This window comes from Xiphophorus maculatus, chromosome 3, assembly GCF_002775205.1.
Source record: "Xiphophorus maculatus strain JP 163 A chromosome 3, X_maculatus-5.0-male, whole genome shotgun sequence".
Classification (NCBI taxonomy): domain Eukaryota; kingdom Metazoa; phylum Chordata; class Actinopteri; order Cyprinodontiformes; family Poeciliidae; genus Xiphophorus; species Xiphophorus maculatus.
In genome coordinates, this window is record NC_036445.1 from 3,702,754 (window position 1) to 3,722,872 (window position 20,119).

Genomic DNA, 20,119 nt, shown 5'->3' on the forward strand with positions numbered 1-20,119 from the left:
GTGGTTGCATTTCAGGGTCTCAGTGTGGACAGAGGCCATACATGCAGCAGTTTTACATTTCTACAGAAATCTTTGATGTTCAATAGCAAAGAGGAAATGTATGAAAAGCCACACATCTGACAATTACTTTGAAGTACTGTTTTCACAGGGCTTTTGTTTTGTCACTCACATTCATATCATTCATGTGGATTTACTAAAGCAAATATCATTATAATATCATTATGTATTGTGTTTACCAACTGTTACATGAAAGTGACTCCCAACATTTGGGAATTTTTCCTCTTAAAAGCCAACATTATGCTGTGGTCTTTCACTCCATGTTGCCCTTTGGCCTCTATTGGTGCTTTCTCCATACACAAATACTTGCAGGCAAGCAGACACAAAATTTCAGTCTTTGTGACCTTCAAATCCAACATGTGGGAATTCTTGTGTTGAGAACTTTTTCCCACTGTTTTCCTCCTCGAGTGCTTTGCCCCCTCCCTCTGTTCTGAGACCAATGCCTTATTAGGCTGATGGCAGAGAAGGATGAATGAAAGTACAGAGATAAATATACAGTAGAGATTTAAATGGGGTTTCCTAATGATGAATGGTACAATGACATCTAGGAAAAAAATGGTAAAAAAGCAGTGGTAGTCTTGTAGGACACTCCCAGTGTACTACAACAGTTTTACAGGCATAAAGACAAAGATTGATAGAGCTACCACACCAACTACTTACCACGAACTACAAAGATAAGTGTGACTTATCGATGATGTGAACATATTTGAAATCTGCTTATTCGTTTCCCATTTGTCTGATAGAGTTATCACTAACTTTAAGAAAAATATGACTAATGCAGTATAACAGGAAAAAAAGCATCAATGCTGCTCTGTGACCTGGACAAATAATCAATAAATGATAAAAAGTAATTTTGATCCAACTCCTTGGAAACAAATAAAAGACACAAAATCCATCTTTTTTATGTTACTGAAGTTTAATGAATAGATAATAACAATAACAGTAGTTATCAGGTGCAGCGCCAGTTCTGCAAGTACAACACAGCCGTGAGATTTTGTGCTTTATATAAAAACACAGGTCATAAATGAATAAAATGAATATCAGGATTTATGCATCTGCGTGGCATTTTGTCATACAGGTTTGGATTTATTGCAATGTCTTCTCTTCAACACTGATTCAAATATAATCAGAATTAATATTAAAACAACCATATTTTCACTATTGCATTTTCAGTATCGCATGATCATTTAAAAAAGCAAACACTGATTATTTCTACATGTTATATTATCTGTGAAAAACGCTCAGAGCAGCAGTGTCTGGTATGTGTTACACAGAGACAAAGACAGAGAGAGAGAGGGGAAGAGAGAGAGAGAGAACGTCATGTTGAGTCACATTATTATACAAACATCAGTACAAGTGTTTGACCTCCAACTAAAGTCCAGTTAGATACCCTATCAACATCCCACACGAGAGGGAGTTATTCAGGGGTAAAGTCCACAGCTTGATGCTAATATACCACTGTGTTCAAATGAAAACCAAAAGCAATAGAAATCTTGATAGGTTGCCCCAAAGACGCTCAAAAGAGTGAGAGATTAAGAAAGGAAGTAAATATACCAAAATCAGCAGACGCAGAGTTCAGCCTGAGAGCAAGATCAAAGAACAAAACAAAGTTTTGTGCCCAAAATTGGATTTGATTGCAGGGAGGGGAGCGCCTCTGGAGAATTAGATAGGGGGGGGGGGAAAAAAACAGTGAACAGAGGTGCAGCTAAGCATCCAGTGAGCAAGTTTGTGTGCTTGTCATGCAAACACAGCCTTGAGCAATCACAAGAAACAAAACAAAAGAAAAAAGGAATAACAACAAATTCAGTCTTTAAACAGATCCAATAAAATGTGAAACGTTGTTAATTTTCAGACTAATCAACCAAGAAGAACTAAATTCTGAACAGGATTTAGTTTCCTCAGACCAGTGTTAGGAAATATTTAATGTAGGTTCAACAGCAGTAGAAGTTGAGAGGGAAAGAATGTTGTCCATGTCATATTATCTCACCATGTCCTCAAATCAGCCAGGCTTATCACTCGTTCTCTCAACACCAGGCTCCAATGGAGCTTTGCACACTCCCAATATTACATACTGCAAGATTGAGTTTGATTTCATCCAGAAAGGCCAAATATGTTTTAGTAGGAGTAATGTTGTCTGAAAGAAGTGGCTTAATCTGAATAATAAATTATGACAACATTTTTGTGGTTAAGAGTAATAAAGAGAAGGCGGGTGGTAGATTGAAGATAGAGTTGCAAAATATCTCATCACAATTGTTACAGCAACACCAAAGCTTTAGATATCACAATGGTTGCAGACACTGTAATAATGGAAAAAAAAAAGACACAGTAAAGTGAGATATTCCTAACAGCTTGTTAAGAAAATATTCAGAGATAGTGTTGCAGTTACTCTGAACTACAGTGCTAATTAAAACACTCATTTTAAATATCTTAATTGCTGTCTAAGCTGGTGAGTTCACTTGTATTGCAGGATACAAGTGTTATTGCAGGATGTTGTATGAATCCAAGCACAACATCCCAATGTTGTACTAATTTTAATTCACCTCAAACTAGGTGGTCAAAAGTCTTTAATGAACCCCACTTTGAGCATTACTGCAGACAGGAATGTGGATTTGGACTTGGCTCCCCTTAATAGAGAGGTTAGAATACCAGGTTGGGAGTCCTTATTTTGCTCATTCGAAGTGAGTAGATAAATAAATGTATAGATTCTTCAGCTTTAGCTTTAGGCTGATCACGATGTCAAAGATTGAGATGATGCAATTTGCACTTTACGTGACATGAATTGTATAAAGAAAAAAGTTTTATTTTCTCACTTTCTGACAAGACAAAAATATTTCCTATTTTATGTTTCTTAGAATTCCCCACATTGTTTTTATGAGCAATAAACTCAGAAGTTTACATGCACTCCCTAAGTATTTGGTACTATTGCCGCCTGTGTGACTATTGTAGCAACTGTAAAGCTTGGGTTTAACTTTTTTGAGAATCTGCCTACAAGTTTTTCACAAATAGATGGACTTTTGCACCGTCATCCAGACAGAACTGGTGAAACAGATTTGTTTCACCAGTTCCTACAAACATTTTCAACTCTACACACAAATTTCCTGTAGGACTGAGATCGAGGCTTTGTGTTTTGCTGACTCCAAGTAACATTATAACTAACTTGGAGGTATGCTTAGAGTCATTGCCTATTATAAAGACTCATTCCTGTCTAGACTTCAAGTTCCTAGCTGACATCTTGAGGGTTTGCTTCCACATAATGTTCTTTCCTCATGATGGGATAATGGTCTCAGCCTTGCAAGCTTTCCCGTTTTTCCTCCAGGTGTAATACTCATTACGGTCAAGACCATCAGTTCCAAAACTGATGGGGGTTTTTTCCTGAGGGCATTTGCAAATTGTATGCATTTATGTTGTTTCTGGAGTAATGACTTCACAATGAATTTGTTCTGCAGTCGCTACAAACATTTTGCACCAAAACAAGTTCACCTCTGGGACACAAACCTTTCATGATCAGCGAAAAGGTTCAACATTCCCATGCTGTTTATAATTGCATTTCATCGTTTGAAGACATGACTAAAACCAAACTAGTAGAGGCATAATTATCTCCCTGGCTAAATTTTTTTTAAATTTATTTATTTTTCAGTCAAACAAGCAAACATTGTCTTTGGGGTGGTGCATTACAATGCACCCATAGGAATGATTTCAAATAACTGAAATATTGTGAGTGACCATATCAGAAGCTTAAAAAGCAATTCAACATTTGCTGGGTCTTCCCAAGTAGTTTCAAGACATAATTGTAAAAACATACCAAAAGAAAATGTCAATGTCATTATTCTGGGATTAAACACATAACATTTCAGTCACTCTAAATGTCTTAAAACAGGGGGGATCACGTTGATTTCATTTTAGACAGTGAGAACAAAATTGACAATGCCTTTTTATTCAAAGTAAATATCTAGTTTCAACTGTACATTTAAAAGAACTAAATGTGGGAAATTAGGTTTTGTTGTCATTTGTGTTATCATGGACCAGCAAAGCTAAATAATAGAATATTAAACAAAATGTTAATGTTCATCGTGTTTTACTGTGTTTCAGTGTTCTCTGAAAAGCTCCAAGCATCTGGTAATTTACCTGTGACTAATCATTTTTTCAAAGTATGACTAATCCCGTCCCTGAACATGAAACCATCATAATGTTGCCACACCTTAGCTCTTGAACAAAGGCAATAACAAAAACCATCCATTATGGTTAACATAGCCCTATCCCTTTCTGAACCCCCTCATTGAACACTGACACAGCACTGTGTATACAGAACCATAAAGTTAACACCGACAACAGCTATATTCCACTAACTACATTCAGGACAAAAGAGCGGGGACGATAGTGTGCTCTGTGTGGGTGTGAATGCTGAGTATAGCCTGTCACCAAGGATTCAGTGAGAGGGAAGTATAGGCAAACATGTTACAAGTGGAACATGTGAGCATAAATGGCCTGTAAAGAAGGAAGGCATAATAATCCATGAATTTACACACAGTTATCCCATTCCTTCAGATGAAGAAAATAAGAAGAGTCAGAATGGTTCAGATTAACTAAGTTGTGTAATGACCAAATGCACAAATAGTGGGAAGGAATCACAAATAACTCAGTTGCAAAACAAAGCAATGAATGCTCATCAAAAAGTCAGAATGCTCAAACTTTTTAAATATTTTATTAGAGAAGCTAAATGTGAGCTGACCCTGTCCTGAAAGGGAGTAATCTCTGGGTCACAGTGAACTTCAAATGTAAACAGTAGGAAACAAGTTTGTGTTCACTCGGCAGTTTGAAGGAATAAGTTAATTTGTGGAGAAATACAAGGATTGTATCTAAGTCATACATTAGCTTGATGTAATCCACTCCTGCTATTTCTCAACTAGCAGGAGTGCTAATGCCAAACCTAATGCCTAAGTTTGGCATTAGGTTTGACCTGCCAAGCGTAGGAAACTCCTGCTAAATGCATGTCCACCTGGTCAACAACCTCTAGTCACACAGCACTTCTGCTTGTCTCTGGAAGAAGAGACAACTGTCTCTTCTTGTTTTCCATTGATAGAAAACAGTTTACTTTAACTGCAATACTTTTCTTTCAGAAGACTGTCATAATAAATTTCTCATTTTTAAAAAAATCAAGACCCATCTAATTAAATTAACTTGCAAGATGTCACCCATTTGGCTTAAAGAAAAGAAAAATCAAATCACAAATAACTTGGCTATCATTTTCATTCACTTTGTCGTAGAAACAGAAAAATCGTGGTTCAGTAAAGTGAATTTTGTTGAAAGCAGAAAGAATCTGGTGCACTGAACCTTATCGCACAGTTGTACAAAAAAACAAAGGAGCAACAACAACATAACAAAATACTTCTGTAGTCACTCCGAGTGGTCGGTTTTCATCTGTAGACGATATAAAAGCAAAACCTGCTATTAATTCATTTTAACATTGGTAGTTCTGGTTGCACATTATTTTTATTGGCCAAAATTACAACGGTTGTATTTACTCATGTGGACCAAATGGGTGATTGTTTAAAGTTTTGTGTTTAATGAATACCAGATTACCACATATCTCTCCTATCAACATTTTCACTGAAATAGTGTCCTTCTTTTACTTTCCAAAAAGAGTGCTACCCGGATCCAATAATAAAATGATCTACCTACAACTACAAGCATGCTTTAAAAAACAAATTAAGTCAAACTTCTGACAGTTTGTAATGAGTATAATTTCTGTGCAATAAAGGTGGTTTAATGTTTACAAAGGCCAATCCTGCTTCCTTACACCAGATGAAAATGAAACTTTGCTTGGATATTAAGCTGACAGAACAAAAATTATGGACTTCCCCAAAGCAAGCCCTGAACCTTTTGCATAAAGTTCCTCCTGGCTCAATCCCAATAACCGTCAAGCTGTCATCCCATTATTACAGAGGGTCTGAGTAAATGGTGACAATTCAGCAGAACACCCAAGTGATTTATTATTCAGTCTGTACCATTTAGGAACAGAACAGTGGATATTAGCTGTTACTTAATTGGATGAATTTACATTTTAATCAACACACATTTTTTATCAAATAGCCACTGATTTAAAGCATTTAACTTCAACGCTGGCTGTACGCTTATGGTCCTTATACTGGTGAAATGTTTAACTCCATCCCAAACTCAACTCTTTTGCTCTCTGTTCTGTAACAAACCTTTAAGGCCTTCACATAACAGCCTAACTTTATGCTGAGATGAAATTACACACAGGTTGGCTATTAATAATTTGGTAACTGGTAAAGGCAACTGGTTGCAGTATATCTTGATTTAATGCTACTAAAGCTATGCAAAGGAACAACACACTATTTTTTGTTTTTAATCATAAAAATATTCATAACCATCTATCATTTGCTTTATTTGTTTATTAAATTCTAAAACATTCAAGATTTTATTTGTAACAGGACGAAATGTGAAAAGGGTGCAGTCTTTACAGAGGTTAAAACATCACATTTTGGCAAATATTTCACAGCCTCACATAAAACATTTCATAATTAAAGGCTATAAAGATCAAAAGACTTCAAGAGTAAGATAACTAAGTTGAAATACTGGTTTAAAAGCTTGTGATGCAAGCACTGTTCAGAGACTTGAAAACAAAAAAGAACCACTGCAACTATTTTACTAGTTTCAATCATCACCTGGGAATGTCAGCTTCAGGCAAACACAGACAAAAGCCTGTATTCAAACTCTGGCCAGTCCTTCTTCTTCATGTCTAACTTTTTTTTGTCAATAACTGCATTTCGGTTTGTCAAGATACAGGCCAAATAAAGGAAAAATGAAACCCAAAGCGTAAGTGATAGAAATATGAAATTACTGTTTGAAGTGTCTTAATTCTGTGAGGAATTAATTTGTTTCTCCATTAAAAACCAAAGCTGTCAAATGTTACATAAGCACATGTATAAAACTATGTAAACACTTCACCTGCATAGAGATTTAGGTAGTGATACTAATAATCTCGTCACAGTAATGCATTGAAGTCCAATTGCAGTTTTTAATAAAATTAAGTTTCCATTTAAAAGGTGCTTAAATTTAATTGTTGCACACAGCTTCATCTGACCAGAATGCCCCGCGGCCTCAATACAGGTTTCACAGATGGCTGCAAACCTACACCGTCTGATGTTAACATTAATGTTCTTACTTAACCCTGTGATTACAGGGTCCCAACAGGTTTAGTTGCATTCTGTCAAGGATACTGAAAGGCAGTTGGGAAATGAGAAAAATCAGTTCAAAAGAAGAGAAAACAAACAGAAAGAGTGCAAATAACTCCTGCAAGGTGCATCTGCCAGAAGTCCATCCGAATTACATTTTACATCACAAGAAAAAGTGTTAGAAAAGTTAAACAAGAGACTACATCCAAAGACTACATCCAAAGTACTTGTATGAGTACTTGTAGCACTCATACAAGTATTAAACCTTATAATAAAACATGAGGGCTTTTCTTCCCGCTTCCCAACCTTTCATCGTATGATAACTGTACTCACAGAGATTCCTTTGGTTTGAGTATGTCTGTGGGAGCTGTGATGCAACAAAGACCGATCCATTAATAACAGTAGAGACCTCACAGGGCTCAGACATAGATTTGTCCAATAGCAATCAAAACGAGACTTCTGTGTGCCTGTGTGTCTGAATGAGAACTGAGGGGGAAAAAGGCTAAAGGCAGAAGTCCCCAGACAGCAAATCCTCACAATCCTACCTCAGCCTTGTCACCCACCCACTCTGTTTACCCACTGAGTGCTGATGGGGGGATAAAGGGCCAGAGATCTCGAGGTCTTTGTAAACACAGGAGGGGGGATGTGTTTGTACTTACCGCATTGTCATGGGACAAGCTTTGACAAACACAAATTTAGTTCAGAGAAAGTTTCTGCAAGTAGAGATAGAATATCTTGAAAACGAACTATACAGGTGTCTATTTGGTATGAACCTGATAAAACCTGTATTTCATAAACACCGCTCACCTTCACTAAAGTAGAGCAGTTCAGGATATGACATTACATATCAGGAAGTCGTAAAAATTCCTCTTTTGCTGTAAGTAGATAGATTAAAGTACATCAACGAGGTTCCTAATATTACTATCAATTGCCAAACACTACCGCTCCTGTAGCGTGAGCACTTTGTTTGTTTTATGTTTTCATATACACTCCTGAAGCGCAGTGCTGCGTGTGCGTCTGTTGACTAAAGCTGGAAAGTGAAAAAAATAGTAAATAAACCCATTTTACCTGGAAAACGCGCTCCCATTTAAACGACTGGAGATGAGGCTTCTTCCGTCCATAACAGAGCGTCAGAGACGAGAACCGTGTAGTGAAGCGACTTTTAGACCTGTTTCACTTCAAACGCAGGCTCGGAAAGACTCCTCCGTCTCTGCAGTTTGTTGCGAAGCAGTTTTAGCTGTTTTCTTTCCTCGGTTTCGTCCGTAGTTTGAACCTCTGTCCTGAGATCTGACAAGTCGGTGTGAGCAGACCGTCGGCGTCAACAGGTGAGGCTGAGCTGTGAAATCACGCGGGGGAAGGTGACGACAGAGGCGGACACAGCCTAGTTAAACCAACAGCCCAACGGTGGAAACATTGTTCTCGAACAGTTCGATGTTACAATGTTTATCCACCGCAGATCTATAAAAAAGAAAAAATATTGAAGCTTTTTTTCTTTTTCAATTATGCACTGAAATGTGGCATCTATTCTGGGAACTAGCGCGGTTTTGTCAATGCTGACTCATCTGGGCTCCTTTCCAAAAATGTGTTTGATATTTTCAACGACTAAAAACTTCCACGGGATGTTTATACAGTCAGATTAAAGTCAAATCAACTGATAAAGCTAGACATACTGATACACCTCAATAAATCAGGTTATTATTAAAAATAGTTAATTTAAATTCATATGGTAGATTGACATTTTGTTACTTCAGCTGTAAGCAGTTTGTTTCTGGGAGGAAATGAGCCATCTTTAAAAAGAAAATAAAATCGTATGAGGGGTATACATTTGTAATATTGATTTATTTATTATGCTTGTCAAAAATTATTGACAGCCTGATTAATAGTCAGTGGGAAAATCAATAATTGCTGAACTATGGTGGCCCACAGGTGCAAACCCGCAACAAACACTAGAATGATGCAAACTATAAGATACAAATGCACAAAAACAAATGCAACAGAAAAACGCTACAAACGAAAACTGCTGAATTTACAAAAAATGAAAGCAAAAACCTACAATCAACAAAGCATAAGAAAAATGCTGCAACTTCAGAAAATTGTTGCAATCACAGGAACGAGAAGCAAAATATAAAATTTTGAGGCACTCTTCAGAAACCTGAAGAGATAAGAATTGAGAAAGCATGTGCACTATAGAAATGTTGTTAAAGAATAAAGAAACATAATGTGAAAATAAATACGGAAGCATTATTATATTTATTTTTTATTATTATAGCTAGCAATCCACTGAACTCTAATCTCACTTCACAGCAGAGTCTGTGCTTTTTTTAGCTAGTGTTGGAACAGTGACACATCTAAAAGTTGCAGGACACCAGACCCTCACTCTTGTATTTAAATACCCCACATACTGTACATGCAATGCATACATTTTGTAATGATAATATTGGTTGCAAATAATTCATATGTTCCCTTTCTTTTCAATCATTTCAGTTTCATACCTTGTGGCCTGCATCTACCTGTCCTTGCTGGGGTTCTGCTATCTCCACTGGGTCTTGGGTGCAAAGAGGGATGCAACATTGATAGTCACTACCAGTCCTTCACACAATAAAACAGAGAGACACAGAACCAACAACCTTGAACACACGGACGAAAAGGGAATTTAGAGTAACTAATTGATCTAATATTCATGTTTTTGGATTGTGAGAGGAAGCTAGAGAGAACCCATGCATGTAGAGAGAGAATATGCAAATTCCACGCAGAAAGAGGTCAGACCAGGAGTCAAACTCAGGGCCTTCTTGCTGTAAGGCAACACCAGCCTTTCAACCATTCAGTCGATTGTTACAACAAGCAACAATATTTTAGTTATATTTTTCTTAACTAATGCAAACTAATCTTTAATACAGAAATGTGTACCAATATGTTCAGAGGGTAAGCAATCTGGATATTTGGAACCTATGTTCCTGATATATATTCATGTGATGGCTCTTAAAACACTGATTCCATCTGCAGTCCAAGCCTTGTCAATTGCCCCTAAACTCTTGAATGGGCTTTGCTTTACCAGCCGCTCAAGGCTGCAGTCATTCCTGTCGCTTGTGGATATTTTTGTAACAAATTCGTTTGCTTCCAACTTCACTTTCAATGTTCGGGTAATATTGTTAAACATAGTTTTACATGAACAGTCATTTTCTTTAACAATAATCTTTTGTGGTGTTTCCTCTTTGTGGAGGGTGTTGTGAATGACTGTAAGACAGTATAGAGTCAGTAATCTTCCCTTTGGCTGTGGACACTTTACCTAGTCTAACATTTTTAAATAAAAGTGCCCACTGAGTTTTATCCATTTGGTTATGGTTAATCCATAACCAAATGGATATGGATTCCATTTGGTTAAGCCAAGCAAGTAACCTACAAGAAGGCTAACACGAGCCCCTGCAGCCTCAAGCAATATCCATGGGTCTCATGTACAATTTGGAGGATGAATGTTATACTTCTTCTATTTTGACTTGAAGTGATGTAATAGGATCTCATATGATCTGTTTAACAACTCAAGTCTCTTTTTTCCCACAACATATTTAGGTATCTAAAACTATGTTTTATTTGTGAAAGTTATTTGGGAGGACAAACTTTTTTATAAGGATGTTTAGGCTTTTCATATCAAGCTGTGTATTCAACTCATGAGGTTAAAATACCACTAAGTCTTACATATTTACCATACGCTTTCCTTCGAGGACCCCAGCAATGCTGAGAGAATGCTGCATTAATAGTGAAACAGGACACTCTGAAAACTGAATTAACCACACAGATTCCATTCAGGACTATGTATAGACATTTCTTTAAGGCCCCACAGGCAAAATCAGCTCTCTTTACTGTGAGGAGTTTTATCACCCTGACTGGCCTCTTTACAGCTTTTTCTCAATGAGCTGATAGTGCAATAGATTCTTGCCAATGACATGTGGATGGCGTGAGAAAAAAAAAAGTGCTGCAGGTTTACTGTGGCATGGCTGCAGCGGGACCAAAAAGAGTGCTGGCAGATGGGCGACAGCATGGGTGAAAGGACAGCTGGCACACTGCATCTCAAAAACAAAATAAGATAGGACTGCTTTACATGGGAATGAATAAATCTTCAGCCTGTGAAAAAACAATCTCACAGGCACCTTTTGTTAAAAAAAAATGCAGGTTTCCATCAGCGAATTCAGAGACAAAAGGTTGTCTAATATTGTTGTTTGTCTCAAATGCAGAGACAGCTGGTGTGTGGTGGATGTGTGGGTTTAAGGTATCAACTTGCATGAGCGCAGGAAACACCCACCTATAGATAACCCTTTCTCCACCCACATTTCCCTGTAGTGTTAACTAATTAAAGGCCAAACATCAAGGATCTCATGTCATTCTGTACATTCTGGAACATCAAGATGAATTTTATGATTCAGTTCAGTGCAGTTTATTCATAAGGCACCTATAAACAACAATCAGATAAACAAGTGCTAAAAGGTCCACCAATTCCTTTGTAGTTAAAAAGGCACTGGGTCAGCTTATAGCTGACAAGTGTAGAGGAACAATGTACAAGTACATTTAACTGCTACGTCTTTCTATACAAAAGTAGATTGTAGCTTTCTGCCATAGACTTTAAAAAGAAAACCTGCATTGCTGTGGCATACTCTCAAATAAAAACAAGTTCCTTATAGATTGTGAATGCAAATGGTGCAGATTTGTTTTCCTGCTATGCAAAAACACCCTGGCTATTAACAGTCTGCATATTGTGGATGTGTGGTAGGCTAAGGGAGTACAGAATCTCTGCAAAGGCCTTGTGAAAGAAGTCAGTTGAAGTGGGAAAACATAATTGTTAAACCAAACCTTTAATGAATTAGGGGTGTCCCAATACCAGTTTTTCCATACCAAGTACAAGTACTTGAGTTTAGGTGCTTGCCGATTCCATGTGCCGATTCAGCGTACTAGTATCAGGTATCAGACCTGATACTAGTATCGGTATCGGACACCACTGTCATGAATGGTTCGATTTTCTATCAGAGAAACATCCTGTATTGTTCTAAAACACAGCACCACTGAACAATGTACAGAACATTAAAATTTACCCCAAAGACATACAGTGATAGTGTTCCACACACACACAATTATACAGAATCGTTTTACATTTAAAAAGTGAATTTCATTATTTTTTTCCTTAGACAATAAAAAAAAAAAAATTAATAGCTGCACATCTAAAAACAACAGCTTCTCAAACAAATAAAATTGAGACTAAATGAAACAAAGTATAGTTTTGGTAAAACAACAACTATGGGTCACTTTAGTGGACTCATAATGCTCCGTTCTGCTCGACCCTTACTAGTCTTGCAATCCACAAAGCAGGTTTGCAGGCACTGCAATATCTGCAAAGGAAGAAGAAAATGTGTTTTAATAAGTCTATTATAGTTTATAATTGTGTCAAGCCTCGACAATCTTGGAATGAAATCAGCCATAACGTTATGACCACCCTTTCTAATGACAAGCTTCCCATTATGCTGCCAAATTATGCATAACATGTCAGTTTCTTGACTTATCGAATTTGTCCCAAAAAAGAAAAAAAAACAATACAATTAGGTGTCTAATTAAATAACAATTCCCATGCTTAACAACTTCACATTACAACTTATTGTTATTAAAGTAACTTTAGGAGGATTTTTCTCTTATTCTTATAAGGGCTACATTATCTAGTTTCAGTTTTGGTTTCTGTTCAGAGCTTTTTTGTGTGTGTGTCAATGTTTAAATAACCATTTAGAAAAGGTATGACGGTTCCCTTTAAATATTGCTAAACATATCCTAATTAAAAGCTAAAATTTAATTTGTTGCCAGCTTGAATTATCTGTATTTTATTTTAAGATTTGTCAGCAAGACAGCTAAAATAGACAAGACCATTTTTATCTGAAGCAGTTAGACTGCAGTTTTTTCCCCAAAGGTTAAGGTAACAGATGAACTGAGACAACTTCCGTTAAAACTTCACAATAAATGTCTTAAGGAACTATTCTATGCTCTGAATTAAAAGTAAAATTAATTTACATAGTGGGCAATGTGTTTGTAAAGTTGAGGAAAAATAATAAGAATTAGGTTTTACTAAATGAGAGATGATATTTCTGTCATATCTCACACAGTGTTCCCAAAATTATTCTAGTTGTTTTCACTGTTAAAATAGGTTTACCGTCTTCATGATGCATTCGTAATGTTAGGGCTGACTAGTGTCTAACATTTAGATTTAACGGTAGGTTTGTAGCGGTTTAAGTACCAATTTTCTTTGGCTTAGGGAGATTCAGGTTGTCCATGATTTTCACAAACTCCTCCAAATTCTTGGTTAGGCGGGGATTGTACTTGCGTTCCTCACCAACTGTAGTAACTGTCTGACCTAGTAAACAAAAAATCAGAAAGCTTAGTTATAAAGTAATAACATTGTAGAAAAACTATTTAAAAAGGAATGCACAAGAATTATATAATGTAGCTAATTAAAAACATTTGAGCATTTCTTTGGTGCATGAAGCCTTGAACAGGACATGAATAAAAACATTGTAGTGACTTCTGAGTGTTGAAAACTATGTTTTTCAATTACTATGCTCTGGCCTAAAATCATTTTTCAAAGTCATTTTGTCACCGTCTGTGAGATAGGACGTAGTTTTAAGAAATTAAGCATGTGGGTTTTTAACCAACCTTTGTAGTCATGTGCTGGGTAGAGGAGGCAATCTTCAGGCAGCTTGAAGACGACCTCATGGATTGACTTGTAAAGCCTTTCAGCAGAACCTAAGAAAAAGGACCAAGATTAAACTCTAAAGTCAAAAGCTTGTTAAAAATATTTAATCAAAGACTTCAAACTGTTAAAAAAAGACATTTATAGAAGACTGAATTATTCAAGTGTTATTTTATTTAATGCAATACTGCCCCCATGTGTCCCTTGTGTTTAATCACACGTCTAAGAACTATGGGAACTATGGGAAGAAGACTACTGACTATTGTAAGAGATGCAAGTCGTAATTACTCCAATACGGGAAATTTACAGGAAAATACTGCTATGGGAGCACGCTGGAACAGAAAGCTCAAAATGGGATACTTGACAGGTATGAGGAAAGACCATGTGACTACCCTGCTGGAAGTCTGTTCTTCCACAGCCTCTGATGAGCAGAGCGTCCCCAGTGAAAGCCATGCTCTTGTCCCCCAATACCAGGGTTATACACCCATCAGTGTGTCCTGGTGTTTCTCTCACTATCAGACACTGGTGATTAGAAATAAAAAATAAAATAAAAAAATTAGCTGGACACATTTTTTGCTCAAATCTATTTTATCAAATTATTTCAGCAACAATTTTTCACCATTTACCATGTATTAGAAATAAAATTACAACATACTGATAAGAAAATAGTAATAATAAATAAATAAATTAACGTGAAAAAAAATAATAGTTGTCCTTACATGTTTTCCGAAGGTGATGTTGTCCCCCTCTGACAGCTGAATATCTGCTGAGGCACCGCTGTGTTTAGAAATGGCACTCTTCAGTCCCTGGATCTGTTTCTTCATCAACCCAGTGCCAGTTACGTGGTCTGCATGGCAGTGGGTATTAACTACCATAAACACACACACACATTAGATTTTGTTATTGGAAGTAATTTATTGTCAGTAAGCAAAGTTGGAAATACTTAAATATTTTATTGAAGGGGAAAAGGTCTAACAGCTATATGGGCTGTTAGACCCATATGTTCAGCTTGGTGACGTCCAATGGCAAACTGCCTGACAGGACTATTAGCAGAATGATGATCATATCTGTCTTTGTTAAGTAACATCGACTTTGATCTAATACTGATTAGATCAATGTCAATGTCAAAAGATCATCTACTTTTATATGTGCAGGTTATGCAAGCACTGAAACATTATTAAGCTGATAATTAACTTGATGAAAAAAAAAACTTCTTCAAAAGCTATCTTTTGTGATTATGGCTAGACAGATTACCCATCTCAGAGAAAGCCATTGTTTGAGAAAGTTATGATCTCCAAAATGTAAATAATTTTCTTCACACCACTCCAACATTTCTACCCTGCTATTAAATGCTTCTAAGGAGATTTCAGGGTTTTTTTTCAGCTGTATTGATTATAGATAACTGCAGCACTACCTTTCCCTCACTTGCTGCTACAAGTCAGCAACTTGTCAGCTGCTTTTGCATGTAAGGAAATACTTTAAGTTGCAAAAATAACACAAACAATTAACTACAGCAGCTTCACTCGTCATTCTTATTAAGATGAGACTTTAAAAATGATAATTGGCAAGCTACAAGCAGCTTGTCTGTAAAGCAGGTGGTTACAGGCTCACAACTTCTATTGCGAGCAAGTCAATGTGAGAAAAACTAAATTGTGTTTTTACTTAAGGTTGATCATACCTACCAGGCCATGTCTAGTTCCAAGTCTGATTCTTTAATTCTGTGAAAAATTCAGTTAAGGTTTTCAATACATCTGTATAATTTACACTTATTTAGATATTCTTTGATGAAACCTTTTTTTTTGTTTGCTTTTCATGCAGATCCGGCAACAAGGATGTAAATAAATGACAGCACAATAAATGAATAAATTACAAAACCACAAGGTGAACCTTTTATGTCTGCAGCAGATTAAATGTACTTCAGAAAATTCTTTTTTTTTTCTTTCAAATTGATATATTAATGGAAAGCTTTCAACAAAAATAAAACAATTTAAAAACATTCAAAATGTTTTATAAGAGAACACAGATGAGTTTTTGAGGTCATGCCATGACAGAAATTGCATCTCCCAACCCATTTGTGGTTGCAAAGATACCTGCAATTTTTAGATTGAGCCCCAGCTCCTTCACAAACTTCACATCTCTGTCGAGGGTCTCCTTCACGGGATCAATGATGACTGCCTCTTTAGTGTTTTTGTCCGCTAGCAGGTAAGTGTAGGTGGAGCTCTCGCTCTCAAACAGCTAAACAGGAAAAACAAGAGGGCGATATCAACAGTTCACATCTTGCAGCTACGGACACATACATTCCCTCTACATTGTTAGATAGTAATTGTTTTTAAATGAAGCCTAAACAAGTTACTTAATACGGAAGTTTGGAGTTCAGGTTGAAGAAGTAAAGAGACCAAAATATGTGCTTTTAGGTTAGGATTCCCTGTGTGACAATTTGTTTCTCTGTACCAAAACTACTTGTGGTCAATATGCAGTTATTTATAATAAAGCTTTGGGAAATATGGAAAAAATCTGTATTCAAACATCAAATAATGAAATATTGTTTTTAATGGCAAGGAGAAAGACATTCAACTGTAACTGTAGAAAACACCCATCTATTTTACGTCAACTGCAATGTCATAGTGATGCAGCGATGACACTAATTAAGCTCAGAGCTTTTTAAAAGCTAAAACAGAAAGAATACGCGTTAATCAGAGTAATGTTAGTTAAAAGACATTTCACCTGAAAAACATCAAAATCGTGTCTGACAATTACCTCACTGTACTTACAGTAAGCTAAGGCTAACTCTACAACTTCCTGTTACGCAGTCAAATTCAGAGCTGCAGCACTGTCCCCAAGTTTGACCATACAAAAGTTTTAAAACACACATACTTGTCTGAAGATCGGCGCTTCGGGATTCGCCATCTTGGAGCCGTATTACTTAATGTTTACTCGAGTCAGCTAACGCACGTGGTAGATGCGCCCTCTCAGGAAAGTAAACCAATGACTGGAGCTGCGTGTGGTTGTTCCGCTTACATATAGCCTCTCAGCCACGCCCAGATTACCTGTCAAGAACTAGTCTGAGATACGTGATCTCCAAGGGTGCGTCAGACCAAACACATGCTGCACAACCATAATAAAAAAAAACTGCTTTGTCATCATTACTCCACTTTTAATCTTTACAGAATTGTATTTATTGCTATGGTTGTAAAGGTAGACTATTGATTGAGGATGTTAATAATTATATCTAATACTATTTGAGCTCTTAACTTATGCAGCATTACTATTACATGTAAAAAATAATAGCAAGGCAGTGATATTGGATTTGATGGAGTTATTGCTTTTGATAACATGTACAGCCTTGTTTCCACTGTGCATTTGCAGGCCTCGGAATGCCTCTAAATATTCTCCAAAAACTGTTTTTACAAAAAACCTGTGAATCAGTAAACGCATGTCTGCCTTATCTCCAACTGAGCTATAGCATGTGAACAAAGTAGATTATTATGCAAAGAAAAAACAAGCTTTAGGCACATGTTTTATCATCATGGGGCTGACTTGAGACCAGAACATTTCTTTGTAAACAAATAATTATTTAGACGCACTTTATATTATATTTGACATTTGATCACTTCTGAGATAAAAAGCGAAAATTATGCTAGAAGCAGTTTGAAAAGCAAACTTTATTTGGAGAGCACTTTCCATACAGTATGCAAAACAGATACAAAGGCTAAAAACAAAAGGGCTTCATTACAATGAGGCGACAATAAGGGAAAGTATGGTTGGAGTATTGAGATCTAAGAACACTAACAGTCAGTTACAGGTACACTGCACAGAGTGGGTAGAATAATAAAGGAGTAAAATAAAAAAATTTCAACTTGACTACTAATCAATTACTTGATATAGAAAGTGTTATGACAGACAAGACAGTGATTCCAAACATAAAACCAAGACTGATTTTGACTCTGTTAAAGCAGACTAACAGTAAGCTTCCAGAATGGTTACAACCTTTTCTGAAAATTACTTGATTGTGAAAACCAGTATTATTCCAAAACCAACCAATTTTAATGAGGTCAACAAAATTTGCCAATAAAAGTGGACCAATGTCCAGTGAAAATGACTGAAGGTATTCATTGCCTAAACTAGAACTTGCTAAGCAAGATTCATTATATTAAAATTTCAGTAAAAAATAATGTATACAAGTGCATTATCCGCTTTTGTTTTGATAACTGCAATTATGTTAGTACATATAAGTCAACAAATTGGAGACTTTGCTATGGCACTGTGAATCCTTATAACTTAATAATTTTTTCATTATTATTATGATCATTCCAGTTTTTTCTTGAGTTCAAACTGTGAATTGTTTCTAGTAATTATGACAACTGAAATAGTTTCATTTGAAAACAGTTTCATTTTGATACAGGTCTCAGAAACTATTGCAGTTATTGAGTCAAAGGACTGAAAACAGCACAATCAGAAATTTTGAAAAATAAAGAATCCAAACAGATTAAAGGTATTGGCCTTCTTTTTCACATATAGATTATACAAGAGCCAAGGTCATTACAAGGTTCCCTAGCTTGTTCTGTAATGAAAACTTCTTTATAACCCCTGTGACTGGTAGCAGTGTGGGTGATTAAATTATATATATTTTTAGCAAAATGCCATTGAATAGCCCATGCAAAAGAAGTCACATGTACCAGTAAAGCAACATGACCATGAAATCAAACCTTGAAGGCATTTATTTCCCTTAAACATGTTTTGTTCATTCATTCTTTCAATCATGTTACAAGTCAAAATATTACAGATGTACAGAGTAAAACACACACATTTAACTTAAGCGCAATACAAAAACTGTTAGTTCTTCTATAAACAAAAGCATTGTTATATGGAGCCCTCCAGGGGACAGGGATTTTTTTTTTTGCGTTCTCTCGCAAAACCTTTGCGTCTCCTCGCAATAATCTACTGATCAGTTCATGCGGCATAATTGAATACTGTAAGCCCTTCTAAAGGTGGCTGCCGTACTTTCTGCCTTAATACAAGGTTATGTTTTTCCATGTATGCTAATATCTCCTTGTGAAATATATGACATTTTATATATTTTTCTTTAGTATGGAAAGACACCACAAACCTATGATATAAACAGAAACTTTCCATAAGTAGGAAAAAAATAAAAATACATCCAAACTATTCGAACTATTTCTGAGTTATTATCGCGGGGTAATAAGTCATCTGACAGTTTTGATTGTGTTTCTGTTGTGTTTGTAGTATGAATTTAAAGGGCTTCTTTCAGTGCCGTTCCATCTTAGCCTTAACAGACATAAACATGCAGTAAAAAAAAAAAAAAAAAAAAAAATCTATTTTCAATCAGTGTTTTGCACCAAGCAGTTAATAATAACTGTTGTCACTGATGGTCTGTTAGAGCCATATGAATGAAATAAGTAATTATTGATATGACAGGAGCACGCGACTTTGACACTTGGATGGTGGGTGTGTCGATGTGGGCGTGGCTGTCAGCAAGTATGAATGGGAAGTTTACTGGCGCGCTGGCTTTGTGTGTATGAGGAAACGGGTGAGCAGGGTGGTCAGTTCTTGCAAAGTATGGAGCATAATAATCAAAATGGAATAAATTGATAATTGTGACAGAACAAAGTGGCTTGGAGTTGATTGATACACGGACAGATCAGATTCCCCAAGTAAACCTAGTGAGGCCCTCTACCACCATTAGTTTGCTGTGTTTAATAATAATAAATTGTGTTTGTTATTATTAAGTCTTTGGTGCAAAAAACTGATTGAAAATCGATTTATTCACTGCATGTTTATGTATGTTGAGGGTGAGATGGAACTGAACATGAAAACGGCCCTTTAAACCATTCAGACAACCAGCACAACAGAGACACAATCAAAACTGTCAGATGACGCATTACCCCGCGATAATAACTCAGAAATAGTCAAAATTAGGATGTATTTTTATTTCTTTCCTACTTACGGAAAGTTTCTGTTTATATCATCGGTTTTTGGTGCCTTCCTATCCTATAGAAAAAGATATAAAACTTAAGATATTTCATAACGAGATATTAACATTCATGAAAAAACCTTACATAACCTTATATTAAAACAGAAAGTACGGCGGCCACCGTAAGAAAGGCTTACAGTATTTGATTATGCCGCA

The 20,119-nt window shown here is 36.3% G+C and overlaps 2 protein-coding genes and 1 long non-coding RNA gene across 4 annotated transcripts in view; 1 reads left to right on the plus strand and 2 right to left on the minus strand.

The window, feature by feature from the left end:
- The window catches only part of phldb3 (pleckstrin homology like domain family B member 3), a 24,954-nt gene extending 16,386 nt beyond the window's left edge, over positions 1 to 8,568 (minus strand). The window contains exon 1 of one of the 2 annotated variants that reach the window (XM_023331208.1): positions 7,587 to 7,787. In XM_023331208.1, the coding sequence (XP_023186976.1) occupies positions 7,587 to 7,646 (60 nt within the window). In that variant the 5' untranslated portion in view covers positions 7,647 to 7,787. Of the gene's footprint in view, positions 1 to 7,586; positions 7,788 to 8,321 lie in introns of those variants that run through there. The other variant, XM_005808563.3, reaches the window with a different exon arrangement.
- Positions 8,493 to 12,346, plus strand: LOC111608145. Its single transcript, XR_002752558.1, has 2 exons — positions 8,493 to 8,578; positions 9,738 to 12,346. It is a non-coding gene; the product is annotated as an uncharacterized LOC111608145 (long non-coding RNA).
- LOC102232047 (persulfide dioxygenase ETHE1, mitochondrial-like) lies at positions 11,670 to 16,971 on the minus strand. The gene is made up of 7 exons (XM_014472337.2): positions 16,846 to 16,971; positions 16,062 to 16,206; positions 14,691 to 14,839; positions 14,364 to 14,493; positions 13,935 to 14,024; positions 13,519 to 13,635; positions 11,670 to 12,628 (listed from the first exon to the last, which is right to left on the minus strand). The coding sequence occupies exons 1-7, from the start codon at positions 16,876 to 16,878 to the stop codon at positions 12,585 to 12,587; spliced, it is 708 nt and encodes a 235-aa protein (XP_014327823.2). The 5' UTR covers positions 16,879 to 16,971; the 3' UTR covers positions 11,670 to 12,584.
- Positions 16,972 to 20,119: the final 3,148 nt, after the last annotated feature.

Coding starts and splice junctions, on each gene's coding strand:
- LOC102232047 (XM_014472337.2), bottom strand. CDS start 16,878: ATGGCGAATCCCGAAGCGCCGATCTTCAGACAA. Junction 14,840..16,061: donor GCTCAATCTAAAAATTGCAG/GTATCTTTGCAA, acceptor TGTTTATGGTAG/TTAATACCCACTGCCATGCA. Junction 14,025..14,363: donor AAGAACAGACTTCCAGCAGG/GTAGTCACATGG, acceptor CCTTTTTCTTAG/GTTCTGCTGAAAGGCTTTAC.